This window comes from Sitophilus oryzae, unplaced genomic scaffold (genome assembly GCF_002938485.1).
Source record: "Sitophilus oryzae breed Bouriz unplaced genomic scaffold, Soryzae_2.0 scaffold_1801_pilon_pilon, whole genome shotgun sequence".
NCBI classification, from domain to species: Eukaryota; Metazoa; Arthropoda; class Insecta; order Coleoptera; family Curculionidae; genus Sitophilus; species Sitophilus oryzae.
Window position 1 is genome coordinate 3,202,601 of NW_022146504.1, and position 16,572 is coordinate 3,219,172.

General features: G+C 30.6%; 1 protein-coding gene across 1 annotated transcript in view; it reads right to left on the reverse strand.

Annotated features, from left to right (window-relative positions):
- Positions 1-16,572, reverse strand: part of LOC115882934 (leucine-rich repeats and immunoglobulin-like domains protein 1) — a 59,625-nt gene that overhangs the window by 14,303 nt on the left and 28,750 nt on the right. Inside the window, exon 2 of the mRNA XM_030901201.1 lies at positions 5,086-5,279. Within this exon, the coding sequence (XP_030757061.1) occupies positions 5,086-5,278 (193 nt within the window). The 5' untranslated portion in view covers position 5,279. The remainder of the gene's footprint in view (positions 1-5,085; positions 5,280-16,572) is intronic.

Here is a 16,572-nt window from a genome sequence, read left to right on the forward strand (position 1 = left end):
TTTGTATTTTGTTTATGCTAATTCTCTTACATGTAGTTTTTGCGAAGAAATATTTCATTTATTTTTTAAAGTAAATGCCAGTAAAAGTAAATATAATTTTTAAATAGTAATATAAAGCACCTAATATAAATAATTTTGATTTCTAATTTTTTATTTATATTTTCCTTCCATTACACTGCATGCTTAGAAAATTAATAAATGTTTATATTTCATGATTTTAAAATTTGTTGTTAATATAACAAATTAGTTGTGTAATTATTATTATTTAATAAACCAACGTTGCCACACAAAAAATTTAGAGACTATATTATTTTTAAATAGGATCTAATATAAATAATTTTGACATCTAATTTGTTGTTTATATTTTGCTACTACTTAAAAAAAATATTTATATTAAATGATTTTAAATTTTGTTGTTAATAGGTATAACAAATTATTACTGTTATTATTATTTATTAAACCAGTTTTTGCTTAAAAACATTAAAAATCATTATCCTACATCCAAAATAATAAGTATTATTGCAGTGTAACAACAGAATATTAATAGAAAAAATGCAGAATATATAGACATACTATCCCTAACTAACTAAAGCCAAACAATAATATTCTTTGCTGATATCAACTAATACCAAAATATGGCAACAGCGCCCTTCATAATGTATTTTCTGTGTAAATACTAGCACCTCAATAAAAAAAAAATAATGTGTCCTTATCTATATCTGACTCCCCAAAAAATCAAAGATGCCGGTTTCTTTCATAGCATTGCCACCGACCGCTGTCGGGCTTCTCGGAAAGAAACCTACGTCGCCGGGCGACAACTAAAATTCAGTTAATATTTTATTATAATCGATCCTGACGAATAAATGAATTTCATAAATGAATGAATTTTATAAGTGAATGGTTTTTGCTGCCGAATTACTAGAATACAATATTTCAAGGCAGATGACGGATCTATTCGATAATTTTTATTCGAGTAGTTTTCAACGAATGTTTTCTTACTAACTATCGAATGTTTCGATAGTATTCATTCGATACTTCCCACTACTAATCTAAACACATGCTGAATTGAATTTTACAAATTATGTTTCATTTGTTGAATTAAATCAATCAATCAAAAAAAGAACATTTAAAAAATTATTAAAATTGTTTTTTCTTTAAACCATTTTAACGGTTGAAGCAAAAACCACATCAACATGAAGCAAAAACTAATAACAAAAAAGTTTGCAAGTTTATATACAAATCTGTTATAAATTATGTCTGCTTCCCAATCAATAGAAATTACTTTTGGAACTTTCCCAAGACGTATTGTAGTCCGCTATGTAGGTCGACCTAAATTAGGTCACTGCAAATAGAATTTCCTTTGCGGAAAGGCAATGGGCACTTTGTTAAATCCGGAAAGCTAAGTAATCAAACACAAACCTTAGCTCTAACCCTAATCTGTTCCTAATTCGTATAGATGAACAAAGGAAATTATTTGTGGCCTTAAAACAATCTCAATTTTTGTATTTATGTAATAAACTGTACGAGTTGTTATATTGGAGTCTAGAAATGTAGAAATATTAAATACAAACTAGCAGTAACTAGCAGACCCGCCTATACGCGTTGCTGTGGCTAAGGTACGTTAACTACCGACGCGACGGCGACGTACTAAACTACGAACTACCGAAGTACCCATAATTTATAGCCTATGTAATATGAAATATGAAATTCTAATTAAACTGTAAGTTTCATTAAAATCCATTCAGTAGTTTTTGCGTGAAAGGGTAACAAAGATTCTTACATCCATACATACAGGGTGGCGCCTCTCATACACCGCGGAAGCTCCAAGGAGTTTATATCGAAATGAAATTTTGGCAGCATATGTAGGTTAATTGAAAGCATTTTTTAAAAATATATAGAATTATACAGGGTGCCCCAAAAAAGTTACACATCAAAGTTGTGTTTTTTCTAATGGAACATCCTATATATTAATTAATTTCTAGGATTCTAGGAAAAAAATAAAGGTCGGTTTTATTAAAGAAGCATATACCTAAAATCTAAGGATTTTGACATATTTCACATTTTGTGAAAATGAAGAGTAAATTTTAAATTTCGATAACAGCTACCTAAATTTTCGTTGACCTTGTATAGCCTGCTATTTAATTATATTAACCATTGTATGTTAAACCAAGCAAGTTTTAAAAGCAAGTTACTCCTTTATTTTAAATGGAACACCCAGTATATTTTTCCGGTATTCAATGGGGAATTTATATATCTTCAAAATATTATTAAGGTTGCCTACCCCTCAGACAAAGATTTTCCTAGATATTTTAATTTTTGTGATTCTCCATCAGTAGATCTTTATTATTTGAAAAAATCAAGGCGGATGTGTGATATACCTTTTGTTAATTTAACAAAAATTAAAGATTGTAGAGTAAAATACTCAACGGAAATAAAAAGATACACGTTCAAAACATATTTTAATTATTACAGAATTAAAACTAGATATAAACCTATTGTGACAAAAATTAGCTAAATGAAATCAAATGCTCAAAATGCTTCCTTTCCTGTTGACCAGGGGCGGCTCGTAGCACTGGAAGATGGTGAGGCACATTAGAAGAGAATTTTTATTAGTATGTATATAGGGTGGCCATAGTACGAGGAAGTTCTATATAAAAAAAGTACATATCCTAAAAAAATATTTTCTTTAAAATTGCAATCGCATTACCATTTTTCTGTACAGAATTGGGTTCAGCATAAAATTCAGCATACATCACACTATTGATTTATTTGAAGCACTATATACCTATGCGGGATTTCCATGATAATTCATATTTGAAAAATTTCATCTTTTAAAAAGTGGTAAAAACCTGGAGTGAATTTAACTTATTGATATATTATTGCTTAAGTACGTATAATATAGCTACGTACCTCGCTATCGGATAAAAGAAGAAATCCGAGAAAAATTCACATTCACAGGGATTTTTTTTATGGCGCGGCCAACATTGCAATATTATAATACTATATCTCAGTTTTTTTTTTAAATGCAATACACACTGTATATTATTTTTAGTATTTTAGATACCTACAGACTTAAAAAGCGCACATTTTTGTATTTAAAATATTTCAAAATTTTTAGCAGTTGCGGAAATAGCCTTATGTAATATAATTCGCAGTATTATACCGTATGATCGAAAAAAAAAACGGCGTCCAGTTGGCTGGGAAATGACGATCGATGACATTTTCCATATAAATTTACATATAAAATGACAGCGATCTTCATTTCATAGCCAACTGCTAAGCTGACGCTAAGCTGACGCCGTTTTTTCTCGATCATACGGTACCTATTACATAGGGCTATTGCAACAGTAAATTTTTATCAAAGCGACCTCAAGATATTTTCTCTTATATTTTACTCTGTATGGTAAAATTTTGTTTTTCTACCCATCCTATAAAAATAAAACAAAATGAAATCTGTAACAGGTCGCTTTACTTTTTGACTATACACAATTTATCTAGAAATGATTCGAAAAACTTTACCTGGGGAAGTCCTCTGATGATGCATGGTCCCTCTAAATCATCATATCAATCAACAATAAGTCACTGCCCACTTTTTAGGTATTTACTTTATATGTACAATAATCAGTAAAAGAGTAATTAAACATGCAATTCACATTAAAAACGTAGACAAAACGGTGTAATAACCTGCAGAATTAATTAAAACTCTGATTCAAACTAAGCCAAATTCCCAAATAATGCAATTCTGCATTTTCAGCCTGTCGCCTAAAATCTCTCGGGCTGATCGGGAACTGATCGGGAAGTGATACATATTTTTAACGAACGGCTTTTAAGGTTCAAATTTACATTTGAGGCCCGCCTCAATATGGTCTTTTTCCACGCCACTACTCCATATATTTTATCTCTCTTCAACTAAAGGTTTTGCCTATGTTTTTTCTTTTCATTCCACAGAGTTAAGATTCCAGTGAACGCTGTCGCTCCGTCAGTGCGATATACCACAATACGCTAGACAAGGAAAGGCGAGAGGCAAACCTCTGCACATATACCTCTTAAAGAACAAATGAGATGGATATACATCGTCGAGTTTGTCGCATAATATGGGATAGGAAGCGCGTTTAAAGGAATACCATCGACGTAATTTATTGTAGAATGACGGTTAAAAAATACAATTATTATTAATGCAAATAGGGAAAAAAATATAAAATTGTGATTAAAGATGTATCGATTAATAAGTGTAATTTTTCAAATGTATTGGTGAGGCACTGCCTCATCTGCCTCATAGGACAATCCGCCCCTGCTGTTGACTGCATAAAATGATTGTCTTTTCAAAGGGACCCTTTCATTTTAAAAGGCATATGTGGAGTTCTACCTTGAAAAGCAGCTACAATAATTTATCTGATGTTGTCGACAAGAGTTGGTCGAGTTTTGTAAACACTGTCTTTAACATATCCCCATAAAAAAAAAAACAGCCTAGATCAAATCAGGAACATTTAAGTATTTTATTAGTTGGTGAATGCACACTGCATTCACAAACTAATAGAATCATATCAATTCTCTCTCATGTAGGATAAGTTTGCATTTTCGGAAAATTTCTGCGAAATTTTTTTGTTTTAACTGACACAAAATGATAACTAGTTGTTAAACTTGGACTAATTAGACAGCTATGTTGAAGTAACGTCAGACATATCACTAGCCACCTAGATTTTATCAAATAATAAGGATCTACTCAGATCGAATCATGTAAATGAAAATATCTAGGAAAATATTTGTCTGAGGGGTAGACAACCTTAATAGTATTTTACAGAGACATGAATTCTCCATTGAATATCGGAATAATATACTGGGTGTTCCATTTAAAATAAAAGAGTAACATGCTTTTAAAGGTGACCAATGTACCCGGTACATCAAAATGAACAATTTGCTTTATTTTAAGGAGTTCTTTGAAGTTTTAAATAAATTTTTATGTAAAATAAAATGGAGAAAACTTATTGATCATTTTTAAAATTTACATGGGATTTCCTATGTCCAGGTCGGCGATGCAACAGACTGTGCATATCGCATTAATACCTGATCAATACTCAAACTCACCAATAATTGTCATCGCTGTCTTATCTCCGGTGCACCTCAAGGTATGCGGCATATCGCAACTGCATTCCACGACGGGCTGTCGAGATATCTCGGGGCAGCGCCATTCCTCGTTGGGGCCGGGGGGAGTATGTCCAGGGGAGGGAATAGCTGACGCACCGCACCACCACACTAGGGATAATGCCAGCCACCACATTCTGGAACAAAAATAATGTCTGTTAGAGTTTTAAACAATTGGGGGTTCATACACTCAATACAATATATCTTTGGCAAGCTTTTCTTCTCTAGGTTGCGTTAATTTTAATGCAATATGAAGATAATCTTATACTAGAAAGGTAGGGTGACCACTACTACTCTTCTACCCAATGACTAAAGAATATAAGGACATGTAACGCCCATATACGGGCTGCAGCAGAATATGTGACCTTAGACGCCATTCTTTTGATGGCAACGAATGAGTCATGATCTGGTCACCAGTGACAATTTTAGCGATTTTTAATAGTTTGTGTGTAGTGAACTTTCTATAAACTTTATTACAGTGGTGATTAGTTGTTCAGCTTTCAAGTGTAAAAGCAGCAGCGATAAGAAAGAGCCAGGAGTTTCGTTTCATAGGTAAATAAACAGTTCGCTCCAACATTTTAGCGTTTTCTTATTGAATTCGATAATTATTTTTCTGATATTATATGTACTTGATGTGTGCTATACTGTGTCGATACTAGTTTTGTACCTTTTGTTAACATTTTAATACGTTTTTTTCGTAATTAATTAGTATGATACCACCGTATACACCATAGGCGTAGTCAAAACATTTATCAAAAAATATAAATATCTCTTCAAACAGCTAGGTTAAGAAAAATATGTGCCACGGCACTGTTTGGTGACATCGCCACAATTTGTTCTCGGGTGTTATTTGTCCTTGGATTCTTTAGTCATTGCTTCTTAACTTTTTTATTTTTATTAAAACAAGTTTCAAAAATCTAGAATAAAAAAATTTAGGTATAAATAATACAGTATAGGGAAATTCTTTTGGTTGGGAAGATAAATTAATAAACAACGATAACAATATTTGTTTAAAAACCTTTCTGTCTTTGTTCAATATTTATTAATGAAATCTTACCGCTACATTGTTTGATGTTATAAAAATACAGTGTGCGAATAGCTGGTTTTATTGGTTTTAGCCATTTGCATGAGTTTAAAAGTCTATTGAGACAATTTTAGAAAATCAATAGCAACCATCTTAGAATATTATTACTGAAATCAATAAAACAGCCGAAAAAGATACAGTTTACATGTTATAAATTTCAGGCAGTTAATTCAAAACAATTCTACGTACTAAAGCTAATTTAAATTGAGCTTTATTATTCTTCCAGTTAATAGGTAATGCTTTTAAGAAGAGCTTAATTACTAGCAGCTGCTCTTTACCACATTAGTTTTAATATGATTAAATCAATAACACTATCTCGCTTTACAATATACTTTTCTTTCACTAGTTTTTAAAACATTATGTATACTTATATTTTAATTGTGATTTTAATGGGATTGTAGTACCTAGTACATACTTTAGCCACCTTTAGCTTTAGGCAACTGTAATCTTTGCTTTAGGTTTGCACTTTAACAAAATTCCCAAGTTTTTTTTATTTTAGGAGGTACAAATGCCCGACGCACTATTGCCGGACCCTGTATACCTCTGTTCAAAGTTAGTCCTCTCATCAAAAAATATGATAAAAAGTTCCTATTAAATATGGGATTTTTAAGTTACAGGATGTTAAATTTAAAAAATATAAGAAAGTATTTTGTAATTACCTTAAATACCATTATTTTTTTAAAATTTGCTACCTTCCCGTTTGGGAGGTGGGTTCAAAATTGTACCTATATAAAACACCAAATTTTAGTTCAATGTAATTACACAATAAAACACAGATTAACAAGACAGACGTTTATTCAGAGTAGGGTAGCTCATCATTTGAAACAATACAATTTAAAATGGTTTAAATAATTATTACAATAATATAGAGAAATTAAAATGACTGTATTATAAATTAAATATTTGCAACAATTGATAATACTGGTTACCCGTTAGATGACCAGTTAGTGTAACCAGTGCCTTCTATTAAAAGATCAGCCTACGGGCGAGATTTATGACGTCACGCTAGTTAGATATAACGGATTAATAAATATGTTGTAGAATACATGGAAAACATAATTATTCCTCAGATTTTTGGTTTGTATTTTAAAAATGATATAGTTTAAATGAAATATACATAATGTACAGTTAATAACTACAACATATATACCTATTTATAGTAATAAATACTTTGACAAATAAACTATGAACCATACAAATGCAGCAAATGTTTTACAATGTACAAATAATGTATAGGTACATAAGATAATGGGTAAAATGTAAATATATTTTAAATTTTGGGGTTTGAAAATCGATCTAATTTAACAAAAAACATTTAATATCTACTAATAGTGATGTATTATTATTTGCATTCACAAAATTTATATGTATATTTTGCAAGTATCAATGTTCGAAAAATTATATTTACAAATAATACAATATTATCTAAAAAAAGCGTCAGCGATGGCTATGAAATGAAGATCGCTGGCATTTTATATGTTAAATTATTCTAAAATTTTTGATTTTCTTGGGATTTTTAGGTTCGGAAAAAACGCTGATTAAGTTTTCATTTGGGGTTTCATTATTTTTATTTGGTTTAAAAAAACGTTTCGGCTAACTATAGCCTTCACAGTGTTGTGTCATATGAGAAAAATAGTGTCGAATATAATCCAAAAAATTACATATACAATATAATTCACACCTCATAATGTTTACTGCAATTAATAAACTAATATAAACTTATCAAAAGATGACCACATATTTTTTAAAATTATTATTCTTAACACTAAAATTATCTACATTGACTATGGAGTACGCAGTAAACATTATGTGCGTGGTGTGAATATTTTATATGCAATTTTTTGGATTATATTCGACACTATTTTTTTCATATGACACAACACTGATGGAGGCTATAATGTTAGCCGAACCGTTTTTTTTTTAAACCAAATAAAAATAATGAAAAATCAATCAGCGTTTTTCCCGAACCTAAATTCCAAGAAAATCAAAAAATTTAGAATATTTAGAATCAAGGTTCAAGAATATCAAATTTTCCAAGATTGTAAAATTCTAGTTAATTATTTTATGTGTACAGTTATTTAGGGAATGTCATCGATGTTTATTTCAAGCCAAATAGACGCCGATTTTTTCGATGATACGGTATAATTCTTACGTAAAATGTAAATAACATTAGACCAATTAAAACAAAGAAATATGAATTTCTTAGTATTTTTAGTAACACCTTTATTCTTAAAACTTAATTTTGTATTATGCAAATATACCAATTTTATTGTTATTTTATTCATATTGTATTCAGCCATCACTTAAATATTTGATATTAATTTGGTATTATAAATAATCAATACTATTCATTAAAAATTACTGAACAAATATATGTTATGCTTAACATACATTATATATTATCAAACAAAAACACATTCTTCTTTTAAACTGTATCAGTCTTGTCTTTACAAAAATCTTTTTAAAATTTGAACTCAAAATAATAATCTTTTTCATGATCTCTAATACACATATTCTTTATTTTTCCCTAGATCATAATACCTACCTACGTGTTTGAATCTATCGAAGCTGAACCAGCAACACTTGGAGTGGAGATTCCACAATATGAATAAAATAAACATAATTGTCCAGTTTTCATTAATACCATCATGGGAGAATATTATTTTTAAATTTATTAAAGATATTTTCAATAAAATTCTCTTGATTTATAACTCGTACCCACTTTTCTTGCTCTTCCGGACACTTTAGGCTGCCTAGTATAATAACTATCCTTTCCACCAGGAACACAACAAAGATGAGGCATAGCACCAATAACACACTCCACTTAAGCTTTATTGATGAATTGTTAGAGTCATAAAAAACACACACAAAAATCACGATAAGTAAAAAATGTATGGGCACTTTTAGGTTAAATCACTTGCACAACGTGTAATTTTTAAAATTTCTATTTTTTATGCGAAACCGAGAGTGACCATATATCTGGTAGTAGTTTATGTCACTTCAACACCAAAATAATTAGTTTTTGCACTACAATAATAAATAATACCAAAAATCAAAGAGTTAAAACCACGTTAAAACCAAAAATCAACCGACAAAATATGAAACGGAATCTAACCCAATATCTAAGTATGTACAGCTGATGAAGTAAACAAAAGTCCGCCCGTAGGCTGATCTTTTATTAGAAGGCACTGGTGTAACCTAGACTAAAAAATTACCTACTTTACTAAAATTTAATATAAATGAAAAATGGGGTACCCACGATATAAATGATACTTATAATTACTAACTAAATGGTCTTTAACTAAACTAATCAGAAGCAACAAAAAAAAATAGGTACAATATTTATTAAGTACGCAGGAACGAGAGGGAGCTAATAAAGAGTTTGGTACTTAGCTTTTATTCGTAAGGGTCCCAAAAAAATCCCCTACGCCAGGATCTGCCGCACAACCAGAAGGCCCAACCACGTGGCTTCCCCTTAGCTGATCAATTGGTTTGAACAGGAACCTCGCTAGCCAGTCGTGAAAACCCTCGTGGAATCAAGTTGGTGCGTAAAAAGAAAAAACCAAACCAAGGTGCCTAATTTAAAATTAACCCAATAAAAATTTGTCCCACGTGATAATTAATAAACCAAAATTAACTTACCCAAACTGTGGGCGATTTCCTTAGAAATAATACAAAAGATGCAACGCTATTAGTTTCGTCTCAATCCAGCCGTAGCTGTATGATATAAATAATATCAATTAAACGTAGAGAATTATTAACATTTCCCAAAATCAAATGAAAGGATTTTTCACTCAAAACGTGACTTCACTGCCAGCGTGCCGAAAAGAAAAGAAAAGGAAATCACCAGACAGGTGGGCGCTTGGAATTTTAATCTCGATACCCCCTCCTGATATAAATTTAGCTATAAAATCCCTAGGTACATCCCTTTGGTACATCCGCAACCAGTTAAGTACCAATGTTGCCAGGAGTAATCCGATAATAAAAGAAACTTAATAATAAATCAAACAATAATAATAAGTTAAATGCAATTACAACTAGATACAATTGATAAGAGTTTAAGATCATTAATAATTAAAAGTATTAAAATAAGTTAAATGCTAAAATTAATTATTTAGAGACTAAATATGAATGAGGTGAAATATGATTTAAGAAAACTTCAAGAAGCTGGCAACACCGTTAGACCCGTTGATGATTTGACGTTTCTGCCCTAACCACAAACCACAAATTAATTAATCTAAACAAAAATCACAATCAGATTATTTATTAATAATAATTATTGAAGGTATTATTGTTATTAAAAAGGTATGTACATCGTTTCGTATAATATAATTAATATAATATGGTTTCCCTTTGTAGCAACCAAACAACTAACAAAATGCAATGAATATTTCCACTTGAACAGAAGTAAACAAATACCAAAAGTAAGTATATAAAGTGGTTATTATTAATATTACTTTAATTAACGTTATTTTAGATAAATAAGAAGTCTTTACACGATGCATTTACCCTTCCATAACCTGAAGAATAATACCTCAAGATCGAGTCAAAGATATTATTTACAAAATATTACATTTGGCTAAAAATACAACAATATGAAGTTAAATTATGATTTAAAGTTACGCACATTTACTTTACTTGTAAATAGAAAATAAATAAATAATTAATATGTATTAAGAAATGTATTGTTATATTTTATTAACGTGCTATCTTCAAGGTTATAAATAAAATAATAAATCACCACATTCACCATTTTGTCAAGATATATCAATTAAAATAAATATAAGAAAATTAACTCCCCTTTAAAATATATAACCGTAACAAATTTGCTGGAGGTAGTAGCACTGAATATCAGTGTTATAAATTTTAATAAAATATAATAATAAATTAGATGCAAAAAATAATTTATTAATTAATTATAATTCGGTTAATTGTAGTTAATAAAATTGCGTTTATCTCAACAAGGAGATCAAAATCGACAAAATATCAAGATGCAACTTTTAATCGCCATTAAACGGCCTACACAATTTTGCTAACAAGAGAAAAAAGTCAGTGGCGCACATGTTTCCTTTAGAAAAATATTCCAGTGATAACCCATGTGCACGTCCCTGGTGAATCTGTCCACAGTCTCCACACGCTCCACACTCCTAGTGCACGGCCACACAGAAAGCGTTTTTTGCGTTTTTAGCGTGAAGCTTCTTTTGCGTCTAAATCAAAATAACAGGATTGTATAGGAGTGGCCCCACCAAAAGCGTTTAGCGTTCGGCGTGTCTCGCAAAAAACGCAAATGTTATTTTTGAATATTTTCACAAAATAATGTAATTTTACAAAATTCTTTAGGGATATTTAAGGATTATTGCCAAACGATGGAATTTGGCTTGTGCGTGTTTATACAAATGAACATTTCCACCATAACTACAATTACATTAAACAAAAGAAATAAAAAATGATATACATATACATATACTAATATACAGTATGATCGAAAAAAAACGGCGTCAGCGATAAAATTATATGGGAAATGTCATCGATGTTCATTTCCAAGCCAACTGGACGCCGTATAGTATAGATATCTTTTTTTTTCTTAAACCTTTATTCAATATTTCAATTGTGATTTTCTTGGGAATAGTTTTTTTTTTATTAAAAATTAAATTATTTCTAGGTGCTTTTAAATAATTTATTTGCCGATATTTCGATTTTTTATGCAAATCTTTCTCAAGGCATCTCAGATGTTGTTTCAGCCGTTGAATTCTTATTATAATTGAATATTGACTATAAGAATAATAACATATAAGCCAAATCAAAAATAATCACAAGCCAAATTCCATCGTTTGGCAATAATCCTTAAATATCCCTAAAGAATTTTGTAAAATTACATTATTGTGTGAAAATATTCAAAAATAACAGATTTTTAGAAGTCGCTTATTCCTGATGGTGTAGTATATAATGGGTGCGTCTGAAAAGTGGCCCACCCCTATAACTTTATAATTTTAACCCTTTATTTTTTCAGATAAAAAAAAAGAGCTTTGGTATGTTAGAATACGAAGTAAATTAGGATTGATTGACGTATTTAATTGTTTTTGGTCATTTCCTGTTTCACCGGAAATTAGAACTTTTGATTTTTAAATGGCACCGTCGATATTTTCTTACCTTATTCGATAATGTTCAGACACTCTGAACAGAATGATATATCATATGTCAACTTTTGACATTTTCGCATATCGTTTATTTGAAATTGTAACATGCGGTTCATAATGACAATTGACTCGAAATACCAAGTGTGTGGTGCCAAATTTTCCGTAAAAAATGCTTTTTCCTAATATGCTAATGAACCACCCTCGTCCCATTTGAAAAAATTGAGATATGATTAAAATGACGATATGAGCATCTTTTAACCGGCAGGGACAAGACACTAAAACATTAGACGATCAAATCTATTTTTCCAAGGCACCTTGATTAAAAATTAATGTTTTTAACACAGCCATGGTGAGATTGAAATCAAAAGTTGTAGTAATTTCCGGTAAAACAGGAAGTGACCGAATACGTCAATCAATCCCTAATTTACGTACCTATTTTTATCTGAAAAAATTAAAAAGTTATAGGGGTTTGGTTTGGTCCCACATATTTTGTCTTTTCAAGGAATTGATACGTTTTGACCGAGGGGTGTCTCACTCGGGTAAAAAATGTACACGTACTGCCAAAATAATCTTTCACTGTCAAGCGACTGCCAATGACTACGAAGAAGACTGCTTATGACTGCCATGTAATTATTATAGGCGACTGCCATAAGACTGCCAATGACTGCCAGCGACTGCCAAGAAAATGTACATGTAATTCCAATAGTGAGACACCCCTCGGTTTTGACTGAACAGGGAAGACGAGAAATAAAACGAAAAGCAGACAATACAATCAATATTTTTTCTAGATAAGTAAAATTATTGTTTCTGTAAATAGAAAGAAGTACTTTAATAAAATTTGTATTTTTATTATTATTTACTCCTTCCATAATTACATCTATGAATTAATCGAATCGGAATGGGATAATATCGAATCGTAAAATTAGCATAAACAATTAAATCGTCTATTTAAATATTCTTGCGCAATAGACTTCAAGTCGGTTTCGCCACGACACACATACACGGTGCAGAGGTGAGCCCGAGAGGCGGAAATCGTGGGTTTCACCGGCATCAGAGAACAGATTGACTAAAGGCCTTTTAATTTCAGTCCTATCTATAACACGGACCGGAACATTTCTTTAATGTCCTTTTTGGAGCGTATGCTTCAGAAAATATCCCACTCAATGCATTCAAAATTGCTTTTTCATTCATTGCAATTAAAATGAAAAAAATAGTGTTAGTTATTGTATTAACAAAATTAAATGAAAAATAAAAGATCTCCAGGTCCAGGTAATATCCCAGCCGAGCTACTAAAATGCGGGGGTTAGATTATGTTCTAGCCTTTATGAATAAATGCCTAGAAATAAATAGAATACTTCATTACAGTTGAGGGTTGGAACCTTTGGTGTTAAACAGCAAAATAAAAACACTAAATCACCACAATACACCAAAACACTTTTACTTTTACACTGGACGCGCGTCCAGTGTAAAAGTAAAAGTGTTTTGGTGTATTGTGGTGATTTAGTGTTTTTATTTTGCTAGAATACTTCAAGAATGGAAAGTGTCTCATTAAAGGTTGATTTCTCACTATACCTTCCGTTTCCTTCCGTTTTTATCGTACAATTTATATCATTACGAAAGATTTATTTTAAAAATGTGTGTCTTTTGAAAAAAGTAAATATCAGCAAAATTTTAACAGATCTGGTACAAATGTAAAAACTTGAAAACGCTCTTTCCGATATGCTTCATGTAGAAGTCGCACAATGTGAACCTATGGGCATTCCTATATAGGCGCCCAAAAATTGTTTACATAAACTTTTGCTGACGACCAGGTGGTGCTTGCGCAGGATGCTTTTGACTTGGAATACATGATGAAAAGACTCTATGTATAATATGAGAAGTGGGGCCTTCAAGTAAGTCTTAAAAAACAGAATATCTAGTAGTAAATGGTGAATCGGCCTTTGAAGTTTTGATAGCGGATGATACTCAAATCACACAGGTCGACAACTTTAAATATTTAGGGTCAATCGTAACTAAACAGGGCATTGGAGAGGACGAGAATAGTGGGATGTTTGAATTTCATTGTGGTGGGATCAACATCTCTCTTCAAAAAAAACTACTTTACTACTGACAAGAGAATAGTGGGATGTTTGAATTTCATTGTGGTGGGATCAACATCTCTCTTCAAAAAAAACTACTTTACTACTAACTACTACTACTACTACTAACTTATATATAACACCGTATATATTATTTTATTTTTGGATTTGTAAGAAAATTTAGAGTTTATTATTCTTCTTCTTTACGTGCCGTCTCTTTCGTGGAGGTTGGCGATCACATTGGCTTTATTAAGAATTAATTTATTTATTTATTAGTTTAGATATTTATTAGTTTAGAATTTATAGATATTTTTTATTTATTTTTTTTATTTTTTTTAGATTTGAGTTTCATTAGGTTTCCCTATACCTATTTTCAACTGTTTCTCATATATCTTGATTTATTTGAAAATGTTTACAGATTTACCCCTATTTTTAACAGTGCGTCTTTTACTCATTTTGAATCGGTGATAAAAACTCCTGCGGTAAACGGAAGCAGAGGACTAATACTTTCGAAGTCCATATTGACAACTAATTTATTGCATACAGGGTCTCCAAAATTTGATAACTGATTAGATTATTTTCAAACTCAAAAAAGTTCATTTTTTCAAATGAGACCTGTATATACTCTGTATATTTTTCGATAGTTGGATGCAGAATTCAATTCTGCATCGATTTGCTATAACTTTCCCTAAACCCATTTTCAACGGTTTTCTTGTTAATCCGTATTTTTTATTTTAATTCAATTTTTGGCAGAATTGACAATATGCACAAGCAGTTGACATTAATGTTTCAAGATCGCTGGACTGGTCCACAAGGACCCTGGAACTGGCCGCCACGGTCACCCGATTTAGCGCCCCTCGATTTTTACCTCTGGGGGCGTATAACCCGAACAATAATTTTTGTAATTATTGTTTTTACTTCTTTTATGATGGTAGGGATACACTAACGTTTAGTGTTAATAATTAATGCCTCACCGTTACTGTTATACGATTGTTTTGTTATGTTATGTTATATTTTATAAGATTTCACTTTTGTTTTGTTCCTGTTTTGTTCGTATGTTCTAATTACATTCAATTTTGTTACTTTAACATAATTATTTTATTTAAAAAAACACAAACGATATTGTCGATTCTGCCAAAAATTTAATTAAAATAAAAAATAAGGATTAACAAGAAAACCGTTGAAAAGGGGTATAGGGAAAGTTACAGCAAATCAATGCAGAGTTGAATTCTGCATCCAACTATCGAAAATATACAGGGTGTCTCATTTAAAAAAATGAACTTTTTGAGTTTGAAAATAATCTAATCAGTTATCAAATTTTGGACACCCTGTATGCGATAAATTAGTTGTCAATATGGACTTCGAAAGTATTAGTCCTCTGCTCCAGTTTACCGCAGAAGCGTTTATCACCAATTCAAAATGAGTAAAATACCCACTGTTAAAAATAGGGGTAAATCTGTAAAAATTTTCAAATAAATCAAGATATCTGAGAAACAGTTCAAAATAGGTATAGGGAAATCTTATAAAACTCATCATTAAATTCCCTTAGAAATCCAAAAATAAAATAATATACAGGGTGTTCCATTTAAAATAAGGAAGTTAATGGCGACTTCCGGTGTCACCGGAAGTGGTATGGTATAAAAACCGCTTTTCAAGTTTTAAATAAGGGCAAGTAAATACATTAAAATAAAAACTGTTTATTGTACTTCTTGTCGTATACACATTAATTTAACAATGTGAATAATAAATAAATTCATTTAAAAAAATCGAAACAGTTAATTATAATATTGATTAGTTCCACAGATGGATATTTTTAAAAAAATATTGTTCGTTTTGGTTTTACTGTTTTCCAACTGTGACTGAAATCTATTCGAGTAGTAGCATAACCCACGCATTCGAAAAACATTTTACAAAATCAATTCCACTTTCAATTCGTTATAAATTGTTCTATCTGGACAGGTTTTGTCTAATTATCTATATTTATTTAATACTATATATGAATTATTATTTTAATCGCATTGGATTCTACACCCACGTGTTTATTTTTATAATGTATCTTACCATATATAAATTTCTTTTCTATAACTATATTTATAATACATAAGCCATATTGAGTGAGAATATGAATTTA